Source organism: Vipera ursinii (assembly GCF_947247035.1).
Source record: "Vipera ursinii genome assembly, chromosome: 3".
NCBI lineage: Eukaryota > Metazoa > Chordata > Lepidosauria > Squamata > Viperidae > Vipera > Vipera ursinii.
The window spans coordinates 172,404,778-172,428,216 of record NC_139516.1 but is presented as its reverse complement, the minus strand read 5'-3'; the positions used below and the strand labels follow the sequence as shown (position 1 = coordinate 172,428,216).

Below are 23,439 nucleotides of genomic sequence, written 5' to 3'. Positions count from 1 at the left end.
ATACAATACTTTGTGATTTTAAGGCAATCTTCCCTAAACTAATGAACCCAAATGTACTGAGATAGAAACTTTTTTCTACAGAATGCTGTTGGAAGGAGATGTGCATACAAGAAGGCAAGAGAAAGCACAGGTTTTATGATGTTGTTATGCAAGTGACATTCATTATGTAATTTGCATCAGTATAATTCATGTCCTTGGCACAATAATGCATATGATGTCAGCGTGCCTTAGAGTAGACACCTGCATCTGGAAGCTGCTGTCCTTGTATATTAAGAGTTGCCAGGTAAAAGCAATCTGATTTAAAGCTAATAATTTTAAGTCACTACTGTTTCATTCTAATACTTCAGTTTCAATATCGTACTCCAGAATAAAATTTTAAGTTTCAGAAAAGGTAGATGTTGTAATTGCCCATATTTTTTTAGATTGACTGAAAGGGGACACCATAGCTTATTATAGCAGGAAAAGAGTTCCCATACAGCAGGATTTGCAAATTGTTAGCCCTGAGCTCTTCCAGTTGTGATCACTAAAAACAGGCAATAGGAAACACTTAAAATGAAACCAAACAGAAGAAAAGTCTAACCACTATGAATCCAGGGAAAAACAGAGAATGACAACTCCCCACATTGTTCAATTGTTTGTAAACCAACATTTTATACAGACAAAAATAAAGTATATTGGGGCATTCTGACAAATGCTACAAGCATTCACACATTTTGTTTTTTTATGCAACAACTGTGTAGGAGGAACACACAATTATGTAAGTTCCCCCTATCCCCCCCCACATAAATCCTTTCCTGCTCTCTGTGAACACAAAGTCTAACTGGCTTATATTGTAGATTTCAACTGTAAATGGCTTCAATATTTAATTTTAAAACTGTTAGCCTAATATGGCTATATGTTGAGCATTACGATAATGGCTTGAAAGCAAAATAAAAATGACCATGAATTTAGTTCCAAATGACACAAAAATTGTAATGGTATTTAAGGTGCTTTCTTTTTCTTTGTTAAGGAGTTATCACTTTCCATGGTCAGTTCATTGTTCTTACACGCTCTGTGCCTTTTGCTTGTCATTCTTTCATATATAGTCTATTAGGAAAACGTTACGTCAAATACAGAGCTGAGTAAATTGTCCTAGAAAAACATTTGGAAACAAGGAAATGATACTGCTCTGTTATTGAGTTTTGAAAATTGTATTAAATGCTTAAGTATAGTGATGTATCAGTTATTTCTGTTTGTTTTTCCTTTGAATGCTGTCAAAGCACAATGAAATTGTAGTAAAAAGATATTGGTCCACAATGGGATTTTCAACTTCATTGTCTACTGTTGCTTTGTAAAACTGAGATTTAATTTATGATCCCATGTGACCATATTCTGCAGAAAGCTGCCACATTTTCTTGAGTTCGTTGTAATGCTTGCTGTACTCCAAGGAATAAGTTGATAAATATTTATACAGCAGTTGTACATACTTGTGGAAGAATACAAGTGCAGGACTGGGAGTTATCAAGTCATATATTTTAATTTGCAACTGCCAGATGAGGTGGCAGTAGTAGTAGCAGAAGAAGAAGAAGATGAAGCAACAGAAGCAGAAGTAGTGGCAGTTGTGGCTTGACTACCAACATAGAGTGGGTCCAAACATGCCACTTTAGCTGCAAAGAATGAGTGGATGCAATGCAGAACTGCAAACAAATTTGAAAATTCCAATTCCTGAAAGTGAAAGCAAAATGATCAGATATGAGAGACGAACCAATTTATTTATCATGTATTGTGATAAAATGACCAAGTAGCAGTTGCAGTCACAAACACAAAGGCTTAGGAAAATCAAATATACTCATAATACACATAGTTCTATTATTCTCTCTGAAAGCTAAACTTTTTTTGTTTTACTACAAAATTACTTTATTTATATCCAGTTTACTAAACTCACAGTTTTTATAATTTTAGAATATAATTTTTTAACTATAATTATTTTACATTTCCAAATAATTGGGGAAAGATAGTTAAATAAAAAAGGTATAGTCTAAAATAAATTTTAGTTCACATACTTTTGTATTTCATTTTTATCAATCTTTTAGAAACTTAGAACATTTCTGATCATAAAATTGTAACAAATGTTAAAATCTCTGTGTTCAAGACTTTGTGTGTCGGAAGTACAAAATATCAGAATATTGTACATAAAGAGCTTTTTTCTGCATTTCTTTGCCAGACTATTCCTCAAGCACATCCCTATTTTGGTCATTACAAATCAAAACAGGAGCTCCTACAACAGGGGTCTTCAAACTTGGCCCTTTTATGACTTGTGGACTTCAACTCCCAGAATTCCTCAGCCAACCAGGGATTTGAAGACCTTTGCCTTACAACATAACCTGCTGAGACATTTCTCAGTATTACAAACTGCAAATTACTCATTTTTGAAATATAGATTTTATCCTATGTATCTCTACTGAATAGGAAAAATGAGGAAAAATAAAATTGAACTTTAGGGATTCTTCCTCCAAGCCTCTAATCACCCACTTTACAGCAGCAGCAGTTACTACCTCTATGATGTGATGACACAATGCATGTACCATCATTGGCCCCTATCAGTCCGATATTTTAAAAGAGAAACAAGTGATTTTTCTACTTTTCTACTTTTTTTGGACTGCTATTCCTACTTTACTCTGTGGTTCGCTAACTCAAAGCTAACCTTTGAGTTAGCTTTCACTCCCAGTGACAGTATGGTCAAGTCCCTGCAGTTTTCTTGGAAACATTTTTGAAAGTGGTTGCCCCTGCCTCCTTCCTAGGGCTGAGAGAGTGATTACCCAAAGTCATGTAGCAGGCTTCAGGCTGAATTTAGGATAGAACTCACGGTTCACTAGTTACTAGCCTGATGCTTTAACCACTACACCAAGCTGTTTTACTTCTCTTAGTTAGCCACAGTCAAACTGCTGTGCCAGTTCTGAACTCGGCACACAATGCTCTGGCTGTGCCAATTCTGAATTCAGACAAATTGGTACATCCTGCTATTTGGTTACCAATAATTTCATAATGGAAAAGGAATTGTGTTCTTGTCTTTACCTTTGCCTCAATCTGCTTAGTGTCGGGATTTTGAAATAAAAATTTAATTTTGCTCTTGCCATCATCTGAAGACCCCTTAAGCTGGGAAAACTTGTACCGCCATAGTACAGCCTAAAGGAAACAAACAACAAAAACACATATATACATTAATGTTCAAAACTGCTACAGAGGAAAATGTATATCTGGGAAATTTTCAATCTACCAATGACATCGATATTAGCAAATACATTTTTCTCTTATCTGAAGTGAATCTTTTAACTTCAGTGATCCTATTTAACAACAGAAGAGAGATATCAGGAAGAAAAAATGAGTTTTGTTAAATGAATGGTCAGTGTAGTAATCTGGCTCTGTTTTCTGGTCATCTCTCCTGCCCCCCCCCCCATATAGTCTATTGATTTTTTAAAAATATAAATCACTTAATATTTGGTAAGCAGTGTGTTTTCTGGGTTTACATTTGTAAAGAAAAATAATTAACAATTGGTTTCTATAATCCATAATCCACATAGTACATTTAGTTGATTTCCCCTTTTCCCCAAAATGTCTTCTTAGCAAACCTTGAATTAATACAGTTCTTATTATTTCGAAAAATAACAGTTACATATATGATTTTACCCAATATTCCTAGAAATAATGATCACATCAATATAATATTTCTTTCTATCTAATCATTCTGGTTGCCTCATCTTATAGCCTGTTATAGTCCTTATTTAAATTTGTTTCTCCCATAAAGTTCAAAATATTCTTGCTGGTTAAGATCTTCTCAACATTTAAAAAATTAAATCCATTTTTCCCATATAAACCATCTCAACACTTTTACATTTCTTAAAAAGAATAGGTAAAAACAATAAACAAAAGTAAAGAAACATAAAAAGTAAAATAGCACTTAAAATATATATTCCTCCTAAGCTAATATATATTCATTCCCAAAATTTCTTATTCTTTTTAACCATAATTAAAAATATATTTAATCTTTAAATATTCCATTCAATGTGTCTAGTCATCTAATCCATTAACTCTTATTCAAAACATTTTTATACATTGTAATTTCCCTAAATTCAAACACATTTAATTATCTAAAACATTTCCTTCATCTAAGCCATTTCAACAATATTATATTACTTATATCAAGAAATAAAGTAAAAAAGGGAGGAAAAGCATATAGCATTATTTAAGGAATTCATCCCTCTTAGAATGACATATGTATTCAAAATCTTTCCTATTTCTTTAACCATATTCAAGCAAATGTTTCTTTTTAAAATAATCTCTCTGGTTGATCCCATCATCTATTTTCTTAATTTTCACTTTAATCTTTTTCTTTTGACCAGTATCTTTCTTGATAAATGTGTTTTGCTGAATCAAAAAGTTTTTCCATATATTCATGACTATTACTGTAGGTATAAGAAATAAATCAAATAGAGTGCCTTTGTATGAGGCTTTTGCCTTTCCATGTTTCTTGAAAATCTTTTTCTTTTTCTTCTCTGCTTCTCTTATCACTTCCTTTCTCTCTGATGTTTTCAACAACTCTACACTCCATTTTATCCAATCTGGTTTTTTGTCCTCAGATTTATTTTGTAGTCTTAAGGGATGAGTTATTTTTTTTCCCATTTCTTGTGAATTTTCCCCCACTAGGATTAGATTTAGATTTAGATTTATTGAATTTATATGCCGCCCTTCTCCCTAAGGATTCAGGGCGGCTCACAACAAAAAAGTTAAAAAAACATGGAATACAAAATTTAAAAAAGAATTAAACAATAAATGTAATAGATACATGACAATTTAACTCAATAAAAGACAAATTTGAAAAAAAAAAACATAGTCAGTCCAGACCTGCTTGTTGGAATAACCAAGTCTTCAGGTCATGGCGGAAAGACCGAAGGTCAGGGGCCGTCTGCAGCTCCGGAGGCAGTTCATTCCAGAGGGTCAGTGCGCCCACAGAGAAGACTCTCCCCCTGGGGGTCGCCAGATGGCATTGCCTGGCCAACGGCACCCTGAGGAGGCCGACTCTGTGGGAGCGAACCGGGCGATCGGAGGTTGATAATGGCAGCAGGTGGTCTCGCAAGTAACCTGGGCCTAAGCCATATAGGGCTTTAAAGGTTATTACCAGCACCTTGAATCGCACCCGGAGGGTAACTGGAAGCCAATGCAGCTCACAGAGGAGTGGTGTAACATAGGAGTATCAAGATATACTCCCCTGGTCATGGCCGTTAGATGATCTTCCAAATTAAGCCATGAATCCAGGAGGACACCCAAGTTGCGGGGCCTTTCTGAGGGGGGCAGTGCCTCCCCCCATCAAAAGAGATGGAACTTGTTGAACCATACGAGATGCCGGTATCCACAGCCACTTGGTCTTGGAGGGGTTAAGCCTGAGCCTGTTCCTTCCTATCCAGACCCTTACCACCTCCAGGCACCAGGACATCACATCAAGGGCATCATTGGGTTCGCTAGGGGTGGAGATGAACAGCGGGGTATCATCCTCATATTAGTGATACCTCACCCCAAAGCCACGGATGATCTCACCCAGCGGCTTCATATAGATGTTAAACAGGAGGGGGGAGAGAACCGACCCCTGAGGCACCCCACAAGAGAGGGGCCTGAGGTAGATCTCTGTCCCCCTGCCGTTACAAACTGTGAACAGCCCGAGAGGTAAGAGGAGAACCACTGTAAAACAGTGCCTCACACTCCCAACCCCTCGAGCCGTTGCAGCAAGTTACCATGGTTGATGGTATTAAAAGCCGCTGAGGGGTCAAGTAGGACCAGGACAGAGGAACAGCCCCTGTCCCGGGCCCGCCAGAGATCATCAACCAGTGCGACCAATGCCGTTTCCGTGCTGTGGCTGGGCATGAAACTGGACTGGTATAGGTCCAGATAGTCCGCTTTATCCAGGAATTGCAGGAACTGACGCGCTACAACATTCTCAACAACCTTTGCTACAAAGCGGAGGTTGGAGACAGGACGATAGTTATTCAATGAGGCCAGGTCCAGAGTAGGCTTCTTGAGGAGGGGCCTCACCACCGCCTCTTTTAAGGTGGAAGGGAAGACACCCTCTATCAATGAAGCATTGACAACTGCCTGGAGCCAGCCCCCTGTCACCTCCCCGGCAGCTGAAACCAGCCAGGAGGGACATGGGTCCAGTAAACAGGTTGTAGTGCTCAGTTTATGCATAATCCTGTCCACATCATCCAGAGTCATAGGGTCAAACTCACCCCAAATGATATGATCAAGACATGCCCTCTCCACTCCACTGGACTCTGCCCAGTCGGAGTCCAAGCCAGTCCGGATCTGAGCAATTTTGTCCTGCAGGTACTGTACAAATTGCTCAGCCCTACCCTGCAAGGGGTCATCCCTTGGTCCCTGGTTAAGCAGTGAGTGGGTCACTCTAAACAGGGCGACTGGGCAGTTATCTGCGGACGTAATGAGAGCGGAAAAGTAAACACGCTTTGCCACTTCCATCGCCACTAGGTAAGACTTAAGATAAATTCTTAGCAGTGTTCAATCAGATTTGGATCTGCTGGACCTCCAACAGTTCTCTAGGTATCTTTTCCAACGCTTCATCTCCCAGAGTCCCTCGGTAAACCAGGGGGCTACCCGGGATCTGCGACAGGTTAGAGGCCACAAAAGCACAACTCGATCCAAGGCCCCAGCAGCAGCCCTCTCCCAGGCTGCCACCAAGGCCTCGGCAGAGTCCTGGGCAAGGGAAGCAGGAAAAGTCCCAAGCTCTGTCTGGAACCTCTCAGGGTCCATCAGGCGCCTGGGGCGGAACCACCTGGTCATGTTTTCTTAAATTCCATCTTTGAGTCTTTATTTTCAATTTTATGTCAGCTTGTTTTGTCTGCTCCTTCTCTGTCGTTGTTTCCTGGAAGTTTTTTTTGTTGTAGAGTTAACTTAGAAATAGATTGATTTATATTTTCAAATTTATTTTGGGTTTCTTCGTGATTTGAACTCATTATTGTTTGAATTAATTGCAGTAAACTATATATCTCCTCCTGAGAGGTATTTATGTTTTCTTGGTGTGTTCTATCTACATGTCTCTGATCCATGATGGCCAAAAGTTGAAGTTTTCCTTCTTTTCTGCAAATACATTTAGAATCCTGGTTAAATAGATATTTGTAATCCAAAGAGTTAAAAAAAGATTTTTTTTCCCCTAAAGTTTATAATTCTCTCTTTGTCTGCAGCCCAGATTGTTGTCCTTTTTTGTCACAGCTGTTCTTTGTTATTAAAGCTTTGCAGGTCACAAACATAGACTAGCTTTTCCCAGATTTTGTCAAGTTCTCTATGGAGAGCATAACTGTCAGACTCTTCATCCACCACTAGGTGTCAGCATCTATTTAGTTTTCAATATGAACAATGGTCTTTAGAATGAGAGTCTTAACCATTCAACAATTTTAAACTTGTCCAAAATTAAATTTTAGCTTTCAAGTTTATAAATTTATTTCACTACTGTATATTTTGATTCTCTATGGAAATTTTAATTCACCACTTCCGTTAGTATAAGGGTGGGCAGAAGTCCCCCTCCTTCACTTTTGGAGATATTTTGCTTCTTGGGGATCTTTTCCAGGAAATTAAATATGGAATGGAAAAGGGAAAATCAGATTCCTTACCCAGTTTCAAGCACGCTGTTTACTGTTGTGCTGGTTAGTTCTTTTGGACTTTGGTTGCAAGTAGCTTGGGCTGATCAGTGAAATACAGCCTTTCTCCTGTCAGGTTAGAAGGCTTTCCCCAAGATGAACGGAACGACCACTGTCATTCCAGAGCCTCCGAGGCACCCTTCTTTCTTCGCTGCCTCTCCAGAGCGGCTTGGACTTAGGGACTCCAGGCAGGACGAAAATTAGCCAAGGGGGTAGGGTGGTCTGCAAGCCCGTGACCTGTCGCTACCATGCAGGACCAGAAGTCTCTCTATTTTCTGGTCATCTTTATCACTAAAACTTTGTGCAGTCAGTGATTTAGTAACTACTGTCATTTGTAACTGTTGGCAATATAAACTGGGATTACAGGAATGCCATCTAGAGGCAATTTGAAGATATACTAAGAAAACTTCAAGAGATGCTGCTTGTTACTAACCAACAGAAATTCTGAATGAGCAGTAGGATGTATAGATCATTTGAAACTAAAATATCATCTATAATGCAAATCTGCACCATGGAACAATTCATCCTTTCTTTTAAACCAAGAATGATGAAGTACTATAAGTTCCACTTAACAAACACATGTCTTGGATATCCCCAGATATTTACAACTAAACATGCACATAGTTCTCAATATGCAAAAGTAAGAGTGGGACTTATCATGTGATCCTGTTTCATAGTGCATGTGAATTCAATGTATGTGGGTTGAATATCTTTCTCATATGACATAGCTTTGGAATCCTTCTCCATGTATTATCATACATTAAACATAGTTTTAGCTTAGTACTGCATTTTTTAATTGGGGGTATATTTTGGAAGTGTTCTGTATCTCTGTTCAATTTGGTTGATGTCATACAATCACAAAGTAGTGAATCTCCTTAAGGGACACAATGTAAGAGAAACCATTGATTGACAGGGCTTGTTCCTGTTTTGGAAAACTACAGATTAAGAACCTTAAAAACAGAGAAAACTCTCCTGTTAACTAGACATATAATCTTTTATGTAGTATACCAGCATCTTACACCAGGTGTGGGAATTGGTTCTAAGATTTTTGGAATATAATTACCAAAGTTACAGTTTCCTTTACATAAGATTAGCTTCCAAGAAAATAAATTAGAAAACTATTTTGTTTTGAGATTAAAAAGTGAGGAGGTGAAATAGTTTGTTCGGGGTGTGTGTGTTAAACAATACTTACTATTGTTCTAATTAGGGTCTATGGTTGATTATAGCACATAAAGAATATGAAACAAAATTTAGCATACAACAAAAGTAAAACAGGTATTCTATATAGATTAATATGGGAAAATAGTAATCAAAATGGTATTATTTTCTTTATAGGTAATGACAGATATCAAAAATGGAAAATCTAACTCAGCTATAAAAATACATGCTGATACAATCTATTTTGGCCAATATTCTGCCTGTAGTAATATAAAAATGAAACCTTAGAGGCAGGATAAGATACAGATATCTATCTGCAGGTGTTAATCCTTGAGCTAATATCCTATTTCTTTTCTTCCTCTCATCTCCCCTACCTTCCTCCTTCGCTCCCTCCCTCTCTCCTAATCTATCTATCTATCTATCTATCTATCTATCTATCTATCTATCTATCTATCTATCTATCTATCTATCTATCCTCCAAGCATATCAAGAAAACAATTAAATGAAGAATTAATACAAAGAAAAGGTGATTATGTACATATTCGTACATAAACATATATATGGACAAATTTTATGGTATAGAAACTCTCTCCATATGCAAGGACAAATTCTATGCTATAGAACAGAATTCCAACCTTTCTGGCTTTGCAGACCAGTGGGAAGGGAGAGGAGATGGTTCTGCCTGCTGCTCACACAAGTAGAGCACGCGTGCCCACACTCGCCTGCTACTCACGCGAGTGGGGATGTATGTACGCACACTCCAGCCACTGCTCCAGTCTTCCAAGTAAATTCTTGGAAATGAACATGTCATTTCAATCAAACCAGCAGAATATGTGAATTGTATAAATGTTTGCATGTATTAGATTTCTAATAGTTTTAAAATAATTAGTTGTCTTTAAATATAATTATAAATCAACATTAATTAGGTGGTATTAAATCAGTGATGTTTCAGAAGGGTTTTCAGAGACAGAACACTGATGCCCTCTCTATAGTTTAATATTCCTTTATTAAACCTAAGGAGCAATACTGCTCCGTTAAACTGAAAAGGGAGAGACAGAAATAACTTGAAGAGCAAATGTCAAAAGATCGGATGGTGAAAAGTACATCCATTAAAGAATGTTTCTTGCTCCAGTGATCCTATGGAAATTACAGCTTTCATTTTCAGTTTAGCACCACCTGACTTGCTGATATTATGTTTTCTGCTGCTGTTTTTTTGCTGTGAGGTAGAGATGGGAAATGTGTCTGATTATGTACAACTTCCAACAAACCTCACTATTGATTCTGGTGGCTAGTGATTAAAGCAGCTTGTAGGCGTGCATTAGATTTTCAAAGTACGTGTATGACTAAGAATGCTGAGAATGCTGCTCAACAGCATTCACTTGCCTTGGACAACCCTTTGGTAACTGTTCTGTTGCAACCAAAAGTCCATGAATGTATAAAAAGGGTAAAAATGGCCAAGATGGGCACAGGATCCAAATAAGGAGAAGGAATGTACATACACAATGCTGGTCACAAAATGTTTATATAGACTTTTAGCAAATGTGGAGCAAGGATGCAATTTGACTAAGTTCCCCAGTGTTTAAGAATAAGATGCTGGCAAGTTATACTTTTCTGTGCATGCTGGTGGATATTCTTATGCATTGTTTATACATATAAGAAACATGGAAACCAGAAGATGATACTAACATAAAGCACATTCTAAATCTAAAAGGATCTGCAACTATTCAGATTTTAAGATCTTCACAAAAGGTATTTCAGTGTGGTTCATTATGGAGATTGTAAAATCTTTGCTCCAAAAAACTTCACTTACTGCTTATTCTGATATCTTTATGACACCAATTGACAATTTCTTTCTTTTTTTAAAGAAAGAGCTTTAAATTTGAATGTTTCAAACAGCAGATTATGCATTTTCACAACTTTAAAAAATGACTTTGTTTTATAAATTGCTTACATAAGATACATAGGAACCATACTTGAAGAATATAGTGACTTGAAATAAATAAAGTAAACCCACAACATTCATGAATAAATGCAGACTGCCTGAAGAAGACAAAATAAATAAACAAAACACAAAAGTGCTATAATTGCACAACTGTGCAAGATTGGCTAACTTGACTCTATAATAGCATGTAGAGACTGTGCTTATTAATTTATTTGATTTACAGTATATCCTATCTTTACTTTGTACAGCTCCAGGCAGTATATAACACTTCCTCCTATTCTTTTCCCCACATTAACCCATGAGGTGGGTTGGGTTGAGAGAGAATAGCTGGCCCAAAGTCATTTAGTGGCTTCTGTGCCTAAGGGACGCACATAATTCTTGGTCTCCAGACTTCTACTCTAGCACCTTAATCACTACTCCATGTGACTCCACATATAAATACAGCCTAACAAACTCTCCAGTCTTTCTATTATCAGACTGATTTAATGTATCAAGTGTGGCAAATGTTAAGTATGGTAGCAGATAAAACTTCTCTTCTAAACAAATTACATTGTAAGAGGAGCTATCATTCAGGAGGCCAGAACCCACTGAATGGAGTAGAAACAAGTTTGTCCACTGTGGTGTAGAGAAAGAATGAACAATAGAAATGGCTTCTTCTGAGTCCTGTTTAATCAGGTAAGATGCTACCGTGCTTGTAAGGCATTTTTTTTCTATTTTGTGGGTTTTTTATTTTTACTGCAAGAATTCCCATGACAAGTTCCAAAAGAACCCTATTCTTATTCTTTTTACTCTATCAAATGGGTTTTCTCACCGTGAAAACATTTAAAAAGAAAAAATTAGTTTCAATCATGTTTATTATAAAGTCTTTCTATTTAGCTGTGCCTTGAATTACCATCCTTGCATCAGCCACACTTCCTGCAATTTTATACTCATCCTGAATAAAAATAGCCTGCAGTATGCTGGGTGCTGGGTTTGGCATGGCGAGAAGCTGTAATTATTTATAGGGCCCTTTCCCTTGCTTGGCACACATATTATTTAATTTTAATTGGAAGCTGCACAATTAGCTTCAATGCCTATTAATAAGACCCAATTTCAGAAAATATGGAAGCGCTAAAGTTATTTGAATTCTAGAGGCAACAACACTGAGAAAATAAGACCCATTTAGACCAGTAATATTTTAGCTGTGGACAGCCAAATGTCTTGCGGAGTCCAAAAAATACAATATGAAGACAAGTGTCTAAGTTTGTTTACTGCAAAACAAGTGCTATTCAGAAGCAGGCTGGTTCTGAATTAAAATAAATTTTGTGACCTGTGGGTGCCTCTTTTCCATATTCAGGATGAAACTATCTCTATTTTACTAAATCTGTCTGGATGTACTAAAATATTGTCTTTCTAATTGGACATAGGAAGGATAGAGTTAAAGATTTATTGCTTCATCATAAACTCATTGATTACGAAGTGATCTAATTAAACCTTTATGTTTCATTAGGGCAAATTACCTTGGCTCAAATCTTAATTATATGTTAATGTTAATATGTAATGGAACATTACCCTTGAGGAGTTATATTTGTCTAAAATAATATTAACTAGAAGCAAAATTTAAAAGTTCATGAATATTAGAAATACTATCTTTCTTCTGTATTAAAAATTATTTCAGTAAAATATTTAAAAAGAAAAAAATACTGTTCCACACTGGAATCAACTAAATATTCTCCCCTATTAAATCTATCTCTATGTAAAGATCATACACAGAAAATTTGGTTAAAGTCATATGTATCATTCCCTGAATTACAAAATTGCTATCTGCCCTATTGGAGAGTGGAAGGATGAGGAGGGGGAGATGCAGAGTAGATTGCAGTACATGTGAGGCTGCATTGTCCAGCAATTGAATATTTTTGGTCTGCAATTTTGCAGATTATGCAAAATATTATATGAAAATATTCTACTTTGTGGAATATTGCTTTTATTTTTTACCTTTGATGGGAATAAAAAATATTTTATGAAATACATAATTTATTATCTTTGTCTAATAATGTGTGGAAATGTTGAACACTGGAGCTATGGAATTCATTAGGTAGCTCGAACCAAGTCATGATCTAGTCAGCTCAGCCCATCTTATGTTAGAAAGTGAGAAATATAATTGAGAAGCCCATGTATGCCAACTTGAGCTCACAAAGAAAAAGAATTCTGTAAATATCCTCTTCCACCTGGTAGTAGTCGACCTCACCTTTGCCACACTAAAAACTATTGATAAAATGTAAAAGTTGCTTCTGTGTGATTATTAGAATAAAAATTGTGTTAATTCAAATATGAGACAGTGTATATTAAAAGCAAAAGAGAGGAAATATTTACTCTATTAGGTTGAGATTTCTATTAAAAGTTGTATGTAATTGAATTATTGTAATTCAGTCGCCACGTTGCTTTTTGATTATGTAGTTGTGATATTAGAAAAACCAATAAAATTTATAATAAAAATAATTAAAAAAATAAAACGTAGATGAGCTTCTACTTCTATAGAACAGGCTATGAGGTACTTTAAAATCTTGCTGCTTAGTCTCCCCCAAATATTAATGTTCTTAAATTGAGGCTTGATCTTATACTTATCTCCTAATTTATTTATTATCTTTCTTGTATTAGTCAGAGGACCGGCTGATTATAATCAATTAAAGCTTTATTTGACAATAATATAATCAGAACAGATAATATAGGGCAGAGATCCTCAATCTTTTGGGCACCAGGGACCAGTTCCGTGGAGAGAGGTTTTTCTACAGACTGGAGAGTGCATGGTTTTGTGTGCTTCCTGCATTCCATGGATGGTGCTTTGCTTGTTTGTGCGGACCAGTTGCTGGCATGCCATACCCTGGTACCACTCCACGGCCTGGTATAGGGTATAGGACCCCTGATATAGGGTATAAATTGTTTCTTTTAATATAATTAGGGCTTTTTTGTAATAGAACACCCAGAACGGAGTTCCGGCACCTTTTTTGGATGGAACCTTGTAGGGTACGCAAGGTGGGTTGTATGACATGTGTACAAAAAAGCACTGAATATAGTACATAAACAAAATTTCTTATTGATTAGTTACAAATTACCATTTAGTTCCTTGCAAATAGTTTAGGTAGTCCTCAGCTAACAAAGAGTGCAGAGAAGAGCAACAAAGATGATTAGAAAACTGGAGGCCAAAACATATGAAAAACAGTTGCAGGAATTGGATAGTTTGGTTTAATGAGTATAATTACTAGGGGTGACATGATAGTAGTGTTCCAATAGCTAAAGGACTGCCACAAAGAAGAGGGGAACGAACCTATTCTCCAAAGCACCTGAAGACAAAACAAGAAGCTAATCAAGGGTGGAAACTAATCAAGGAGAGAACCAACCTAGAACTAAGGAGAAATTCCCTGACAGAACAATTAATCAGTGGAACAACTTGCCTCCAGAAGTTGTGGGTGCTACAACATTTGAGATTTTTAAGAGATTGGATAACCATTTGTCTGAAATGGTATAGGGTTTCCTGCCTGAGCAGTGAGTTGGATTAGAAGACCCCAAGTTTCTTTTCAGTTCTGTTATCCTGTTATTCTGGTCACGGAACCACTGATTGGTTCAAAATTGGGAAAGGAGTCTGGCAAGGCTGTATACTGTCACCCTGCCTATTTAACTTATATGCAGAGCACATCATGAGAAAGGCAGGGCTAGATGAATCAAAAGCTGAAATTAAGATTGCCGGAAGAAATATCAACAACCTAAGATATGCAGATGATACCACGCTAATGGCAGAAAGTGAAGAAGAACTAAAGAGCCTCGTGTTGCGGGTGAAGGAGAGTGCAAAAGTTGGGTTGAAACTTAACATTAAGAAAACCAAGATCATGGCATCTGGCCCTCTCAATTCCTGGCAAATAGATGGGGAAGAAATGGAGGTAGTGACAGATTTTATTTTCCTGGGCTCCAAGATCACTGCAAATAGGGACTGTAGCCAAGAAAGACGCCTGTTCCTCGGGAGGAAAGCCATGGCAAATCTAGACAGCACACTAAAAAGCAGAGACATCACCCTGTCAACAAAAGTGCGTATAGTCAAGGCTATGGTCTTCCCAGTTGCAATGTATGACAGTGAAAGTTGGACCATAAGAAAGGCTGAGCGCCAAAGAGAATGAGGTGGCTGGATGGAGTCCCTGAAGCAGTAGGCGTGAGCTTAAATGGACTCCAGAAGATGGTAGAGGACAGGAAGGCCTGGAGGAACGTTGTCCATAGGATCGTGATGGGTCGGACATGATTTTGCAGCTAACAACAACAACTATATATCAACTATATATATATACATATACATATACGTATACATATACGTATACGTATACGTATACGTATACGTATACATATACATATACATATACATATACATATACATATACATATACATATATATATATATATATATATATATATATATATATATATATATATACATTTATATCCCGCCCTTCTCCGAAGACTCAGGGCGGCTTACAAGCTTTTAGCAGTAGCCTTCATTCTATGTATATGCCTGCTTGTTAGGGCTTTCACACACCCCCAAGCGGCATTATTACAAAGTCAGCTTATTGCCCCCAACAATCTGGGTCCTCATTTTACCTACCTCGGAAGGATGGAAGGCTGCGTCAACCTTGAGCCTGGTGGGACTCGAACCTGCACTAATTGCAGGCAGCTGGTGTTACTTAAGGAGGCATTAGCCCACTGCTCCACCAATATATATATGTAAATTATATATATATATATATATATATATATATATATATATATATATATATATATATATAATTATATATAATAATAATAATTTACATATATATTATTATATATAATAATTATATATAATATATATATATATATAATAATATATATGTAAATTATTCAAATTGCTAATAAATAATTTTTAAAGGGAGGCTGAAATGATCATTTCGAACTTCTTATGTTCTCATCAGTCAGTCATACCCTTTTTCTGAGATTCGAACCTGGGCTCATTATATATTAGGCAGTTGCTTTAACTTCCTGAGCCACAGGTTCTTTCTCTATTAGCTAGGAAGCAAGGGAGATATATGTGTTAAATATTTGTCAAGTCATCTGAATATGCCTTGCTAATTAACTCTTTCTTTCCTGTTTGGCCTAACTCAAGGCTATCCACAGGGTATAGTCACAACTTATGACAGTTCATTATTTGTGTAAATTATTCAAATTTGTGTAAATTATTCAAATATAATCAGCCCAGGTTCGAATCTCAGAAAAAGGGTATGACTGACTGATGAGAACATAAGAAGTTTGAAATGATCATTTCAGCCTCCCTTAAAAAATCCTTTATTAGCAATTTGAATAATTTACACAAATAATGAGCTGTCATAAGTTGTGACTATACCCTGTGGATAGCCTTGAGTTAGGCCAAACAGGAAACAAAGAGTTAATTAGCAAGGCATATTCAGATGACTTGACAAATATTTAACACACACACACACACACACTCATATATATATATATATATATATATATATATATATATATATATATATATATATATATATATATATATATATATATATATATATACACATATTTGTTTTCTGAGGTTTTCGCGGGTGCCTGTATGTGGATCCTTGGTTTTTCGGGTTTTTCCCCGCGTAGAACTAAAGGTGTAGGCGCAACGTTTCGACGAAATCCCATCCGTCATCATCAGGCTAGTGGTTTCTGCTTCCTTCTTCTGGGAGAAGTATGTGGCTGTTTGTTTTTCTTTTTTAAACTGCCAGAGGGGGTGTGTTCTGTGAGTGGAAGTGTGCTGATTGGGTGGGGATTATGTGTGTTCTGATTGGATGGGAGTGTGTTTTGAATGGTGGGGGTGTTCTGATTGGGTGGGGGTGTGTTTTGAGTGGATGGGCTGGTCTCAGCTGCCAGCCTTAGACCTGAGCTGGTGAGTTGTGCTGTTTTTGTTTGCTTTCGTGTTTGTGGTGGTGCCATGTTTAGTTCTACGCGGGGAAAAACCCGAAAAACCAAGGATCCATATATACATATATATATACATATATATAATTTATACTAACACTCAATCTTTTAGACAATCAATAACCTAATGACTTTTTCCCAATTTTAATTTACTATTAACATTTAGCTTTAATGTTTAATATTGTTCATTTCCAAATTATAAATGACCCCAATTCCCTTTATCACAATTCCTCACAAAATCTGATGTTCAAGATACACGTCTTATCTATTTACGTTCTTGCTATTTACATCAACAAATTAATAATACAGTATAATATTTTTATTTTCTAATGATTACAAATATCTTAAATTAGTAATCAAAATTTCTTTTATTTCAATGTTTAATACTTCCTCTCTCATCCTCTTCATATCTACTATCTTGCATTTAAGCTAGTAATTTTTATTTTATACTCACTAATAATTTGTACTGGCTAATATCTAGGGTTCAGTAATAAATACATCTCAGATGATTGAAATCTGAATGTCCCAAATATTAATAATGATGAAATAACAGGTTTTTCAGCAAAAATGCCATAGAAAATAATAATTGGTGCACTGTGTTCATGTCAGATTGTGAAGACATTGGATAGCACACAGTATTTCTACCTTCAAAATATTATTACAGTAAGAAATAATTCACTGGTGATTAAAATTCTATTACAACTTGTTTATATTCAAATGAATTGCATGCTAGGTGACAGCAAAGAAAAACAAGAGCATGCTTTTATGTAGGAATTAAGCTACAATATGTATTGTACAGCAAAAAGAAACAACATATCCTTTCAAATTTATTCATAAGTAGATGATACACACTGAAATTAATTGGATTTAAAGTCTGAATTGTCCTTACCTAAAGTATACCAGTACTTAGGAAATAAACATAGCAATTTCTATTAGATGGAAGTTGCCTTAGGTTGCTACAGACATTGTATTTTGTACATACTAATGAATGCCTACAGTAATATGGAATTGTCAGCTGAACCCATCTCTTGCCAGCCAGATTGGATGGAAACATCTCATAGCTTTTCTGAAGGGGAACTTAAACATGATGTAAATTTCCTTTTATAAAATATCCCTAAATGTAAGGAAGACAACATATTGGGCTGTGACAGTAGACTAATGAATATAGATCGATATTCCTCCTATGCAATTATAGTACTAGATATATGGAATGGGAGATAGAAGTTTCATGAGTTTGTAAGCTGTAAACTATTTACATTTGAACATGACCTTTAATTAGCTTTTTTATCCTTGAAATATAATAATTTAACCAAAGTGTCTGGAAATTGATTAAAGCTCACTAATAATTAGTATGTTGAAACCCATTAAATAGCTAGTTGCAAATTAACTGAAAGACAATTTTTAAATAATTTGTTGAGCTACTTGTAAGTAATTATGGGATAAATGAAATGATTTGTAAGTAATTGACTTAATTTGATTTAGCATATAATATGTTAACAGTGAATAATTTTTTTTCTTCTAATGACTAGGGAAAATATGTAGGAATACAAATATTAAGAAAAATGATGGGTTTAATGTCAAATACATTTACAAGGGGAATAAAGCCATGTTTAATACTGTTGATTGTGTTCTGTTCTTACTCAGCTGCAAATAGCACACTTAGCTCTGTTTATAAAGTTTAAATGTTACTAAAATTTTAGATCACACTAGCCATGTTTTCTAGGCTGACTGGTTAGGAAGTATTTCATAGTCTGGTAGATAGTACTTAGGCCTATTTCTGGTACTTGTTTCAAGTGGTCCATTATCCCCTGGGAGAGAAGAATTTAAATGTTTTAAGCTTTATTCCTTTAGAAAAATGTTCAACAAGTTGAGTGAAAAATACTTCGCTGAGTGATTTGACAGAAGCACTTACCACTTACTTCAGTATGGAAACTGAAATTCTTAAAACTCAGCTCTAAACAAACTTAATCTGACATGAATACACACAATCTGTTGAAATGGAATAGAGTGTGCCCCAAACTAAATTTAGTCTTCAGGTCAGGTAAGTACTTTGGAAGAATTAGTAGTATTGCCTGACAAGACCCAAAGCATGTTTCTGGAGAGGCAAAATCAGCGGAAAAGAACTGATCAAGCTTGCAGTAATCATGGTAATGCAAGAGTGGAGGGTATGTCGTGGACTTGTCGAAACAAATTACTTGCTTCAGGTGGGTAAGCAAAGTATGTTGCCACAAGGTTAGAAAAATTATTTCAAGGACTGAGTTTGAATCTAATGGTTACTGTCTGCTAGGGCCGCTGGTATTTCTCTTTAATCAATACATTGTGCCAGTGGGGCATTTTGATTAATGCAGTTGTGTTAAGTTTTCTCTGCTACAAAGATATAATTATGAACCCAAAATTACATTAATATTCTCTGTTCATGCAGTTTCACATCAGCTGGATTATATCAGAGAAAACAGCTTCTCTAGGTGGTTATTGGTTTTGATGTTATAGGAAAGAAGCACAAGGAGACACAAAATATAAGCTACAGGATCCTATTTGGGTCAGTCACTGGGACCAGAAATTTAGTCTTCTTAGCTTTTGGACTCATGCTGGAATCCAGCCTCAGGGAAACTTTTCTCTTACCATAATGTGACATTTTGTGAGAAAGAAGTTCCCTGACAATGGGCACTGCATATATACACTTGGCAGCACAATTACACAAGTCTCTCATCAAGGATGGCTGGCTCTTATACCTGAAGAGAGTGGAGGTGGTACAGACCCACCTGAAAGATGGTCCTTGGGAAGGAAGAGGGTTGCCAAAGGGGAGAAGAATTGTGCCGTGTGTGAACAGAAACTTGGGAGAGTCAGCTTGTGGAGTCTGTGATTAATTGGATGGAGATGGAAAAATGTTGAATCACAGCACCTAAGACCATCCAGAAGGATGTTCCAAACCCACATTTACCCTGAACACCCCAGAAAGACTCACAGTGGGAAAATGGGGCAGAAAGGCCAAAAGGGCTGGAGCCATGGGTCTCGTGCTACTGGGAAGCCCCCACCATATTCAATCCCACTTATCCCCATGGAGAATAGTGTGGGGCTGCCCACCATTGCTCACAGGTCACAATTGACCAGCATGCACCTCACCGCTCTGCCTGTGAGTTGTGTTGGGTGGTGGCACCTTATCGTCTTGCTAGCAATCCTTAGTAAGAGGTCCAATGGCCTGTGAGATGACTAGTCCACTCTGGTGCCATTGGCCAAAGCTGTAGTGGATCAATGCTAGAGAGGTCTTCCAGACTTGAAGCCAGACTCTCCCACTGCTGAGAGAACATCAACCTAGAGCATCTCCTAAAAGTCAGGAGTGAGAAGAAGCTGAGGTGCTAACTGCTTTTTTTTCTTTTTAAAAAAATGTTGGTTGGACTTATGAAGAAAATGGACTTACAAATAGCCTCCTGGAACGTAACCTGTTTGTAAGTAGAACACCGAAAATCAAAAATATTAGCTTTGCATGCTAATAGTTTTCATCCCATTGCTGTATTACAATTTTATAGCAAAGAGTAAACATAACTGTATGATAGATTTGCAACTGATCTTGGTAAATTGAAATAATCAGCAAGATGAGAAATGTAGCTCACTTTAGTTTGACCAAATTGTAAACTGAAACTGGTCCAGACTCCTGGTGATTCATATGAATGCAATCTTCTATGTTTTTCCTCTTAAGTTCATCTTCTGGCTAGAAAACTAGCCAGAAAAGTCAAAGTTTTCCTTTCTCTGCAGATGATTCTTAAACTTGAATATCACAGCTCAGTAAGTGTTTATAATCCAAAAAAGTCAGCAGTTTTCATAACAATTGTATTTCTCATTCTTCAATAGATAGCCTAGTATTTTCTTTCCTCTATTCCCAGCTATTCTCTAAGAATCACTGAGGATGAAAGGGATAAATTGTGCTTCTTGGGGATCTTTTCCAGGAAATCAGTTTCAAAATAGAGAAGAGAAGATCAGTTTTCTCACCCAGCTCCAACACGCTATTCAGTTATTCTTAGTTGGTGCTTTTGAACTTTGGATGCCAGTAGCTTGGGCTAGTTACCAGAATGCAACTAGCCTTTCTCCTGTTGGGTTGGAGGGCTTCCCCTGGATCAATGGGATTGGCTGTCATCTTTCTGTGATCAATGGGGGCCCCTCCTTCTTCATCGCCTCTCCAGGGGGACTTTACACCCATTTAGGGTCCCCAGGCAGGGAGAAACCAGCCATGGGGTGTGGAGCTCCACAATCCATTGGCTGTGTCACTATGACCCAAAACTGGAAGTCCCAGACGGCCTATTTTTACTAGAACAAGTTAGATGTTGAGGTTACAGAAACATAATTCCACAATTGTATTGTTTTTTTGTTTTTTTTTAAAAAAAATATCTGCATATTATAATCTTTTTTGTGGTGCAATTTCTTGAACTTTTTCTCCTCGACATATCTCTCACCAGAAGAAGTATTTTCACCAACATTTTTCACCTTGATACCTTTTGGTAATAATCTTCTTCAAGTACAAATTATCCTAGCATCACATATTGGTTAGTCAGTATTTTCTCATTTATTTTCATTCATCAATCAGTGAAATAACTCCACCATGTGATTCTTGGAATTGGATACAATTCTCTAGTCCTTACCTTTGTTGCAGCATCAAAGCATACAAAGCCCATGCCAAAGTCTATGGTAAGCCCCATAAGATGACTCTCCAAAACACAGGCATATGTCTTACACTGGAAAAAAAATCAAAACAATGCAACATATTAAATGGCATTTTACTGGCTATATTCAATTTGTAAAATTATAGCTAAAAAGGAAAATCTGAACATTTGAATATACATTCTACAAATGAGTCCAATAAAATGCTTGCAGCCATATGGAGCAATCTCGTTCCTTTCTCCAGAAAGGTTAAGGAGTTCATCTCCTTTTTGGCAACTTGTTCTTATCTGTAATCATTGGCTTTGCAAAATGTGAAGCCATCTTTAGTCTGCTATTTCATCCCAGGCAACACTGAGCAAATCTGAGGGACTTTGACTGCCGGATGGCATGAACATTTCTGCAGGATCCAATCTGGGTTAGTCACCAGGACCAGAGGTTTAGTCTTCTGAGCTTTTGGACTTGTGCTGGAGCCCTATCCTCAGGGTATTTATCGCACTCATTCTGGTAGAGTGAAGCTCCCTGGGAATGGGCTCCAGATTGGATTCTGCAACATTATCCTGGGACACATATATTCGCCTTCATTCATAACATTCCTTACTATGGCCAGGAAGATAATCCTGTGCCCTCTTCCCAATAAGCAGGTCATTCTATAGAATGGGTCATACGGTTTTTTTGACAACAATATGGAAGTATTTTCCATTATTGTATTCTGTAATTTTTGTTGTTTTGTCTTATTTTTTACTTTCCAATCATGCTTATCTTCTGAGTCAAGAAAGAAGTTTGAGAGAAATGCAGAGAATGTCATTCATTTTTTATAACAACTCTCTTGACCGATGCATGGGATGGGATTATTTCCCAGCTAACATCACAATAATTGCTTGAAAAGAATCTTCCATGATGCGTACCCTCTATCCACTACTGAGCAAGATAAAGAAAAGGATTTAATTCAGATGTTAAGGACTGTGTACAATTCAGTATTCTATGAATGGTGCCCTTAGGATTTGGATTTTTTTAAAAAAAGTATGCCTCATTTTTTCATTCCAGGCCCTTGTGTATCTCCAAAAGTGAAGCCTTGTTGTTTGCAGTCCTGCTTCTTTGTAATAGTTTATTTCTGAGTACTGGGCTTTTTAAGAAAGTCCTGGAAGTGAATTGGGTATAAGAAAGCACCTTCTCTTGCACTGGAGTTATATGTGGAAAAACATATGCCTTTTACTAAAAGATAACTTAGAACATCCTAAACTAATATCAAAAAGATTACAAATTTACAAGGCATAGCATTCACAACATCAAATTACTAGCATATTTCTACACTGAGCCTACAAGTCTATATAAAATATCAAGTTGCTAATCAAGTCTATATAAAACATAATAAGTTGCTTAAGAGGAAAAACTGAAGCTTTCTTCTCAGGGAGTTGAAATTGCTTCCACATGAATTCTCTTTTATTCTTCCTAATCAAATTGATTCCTTATTGATTTATGTCTTAGTTTGACAGATATTTGTAGAACAAACAGATAATCTGAGACAACCCTATAGTCTTTCTCAAATCGTAAAATATTTTTTTGGCATGCACCTTTTCAACATGTGTTTTCCTATGGTAAATTATATAACCAAGTAATACATTTAATATCAGGAATATCTTCACTTTGCAACCTACCATTATTTTCAAAAGTTTTCTTATCTAAGAAACAGGCAATGGATTTATCACTTGAATTCTCAATTTTTATGGCTCCTCCTAATCCTGATTTAAATGCCACAGATGCCAGAAAAAAAATTAAGTTTTTTTCAGTCAAAACAGTTGTCAACTTATATTCCCAGAATTCTTCTTTAATTTGACAAATGCCTTTTTCCTTGGAGATTTTGTATAGGTGATACATATATATTCTCAGCTAAATTACATAACAAAGGTGATGCTTCTTCTATCCTATCCTTAATACATCAGAAAGTTCTTTTCTAAACATACTGGCTACCTACCTCAATTAAGCAATACAGTATTTCTGTCAGTACGTTTTCACCTACAAGACTGTCAGTGC

The 23,439-nt window shown here is 36.5% G+C and overlaps 1 protein-coding gene across 1 annotated transcript in view; it reads right to left on the bottom strand.

Moving 5' to 3' along the window:
- Positions 1–1,500: 1,500 nt before the first annotated feature.
- Positions 1,501–23,439, bottom strand: part of SNTG1 (syntrophin gamma 1) — a gene marked incomplete at both ends in the record, with an annotated part of 103,055 nt that continues 81,116 nt past the window's right edge. The window contains 3 exons of the mRNA XM_083359994.1: positions 1,501–1,704; positions 3,055–3,165; positions 21,390–21,482. Coding sequence (XP_083216120.1) covers positions 1,501–1,704; positions 3,055–3,165; positions 21,390–21,482 — 408 coding nt within the window. The remainder of the gene's footprint in view (positions 1,705–3,054; positions 3,166–21,389; positions 21,483–23,439) is intronic.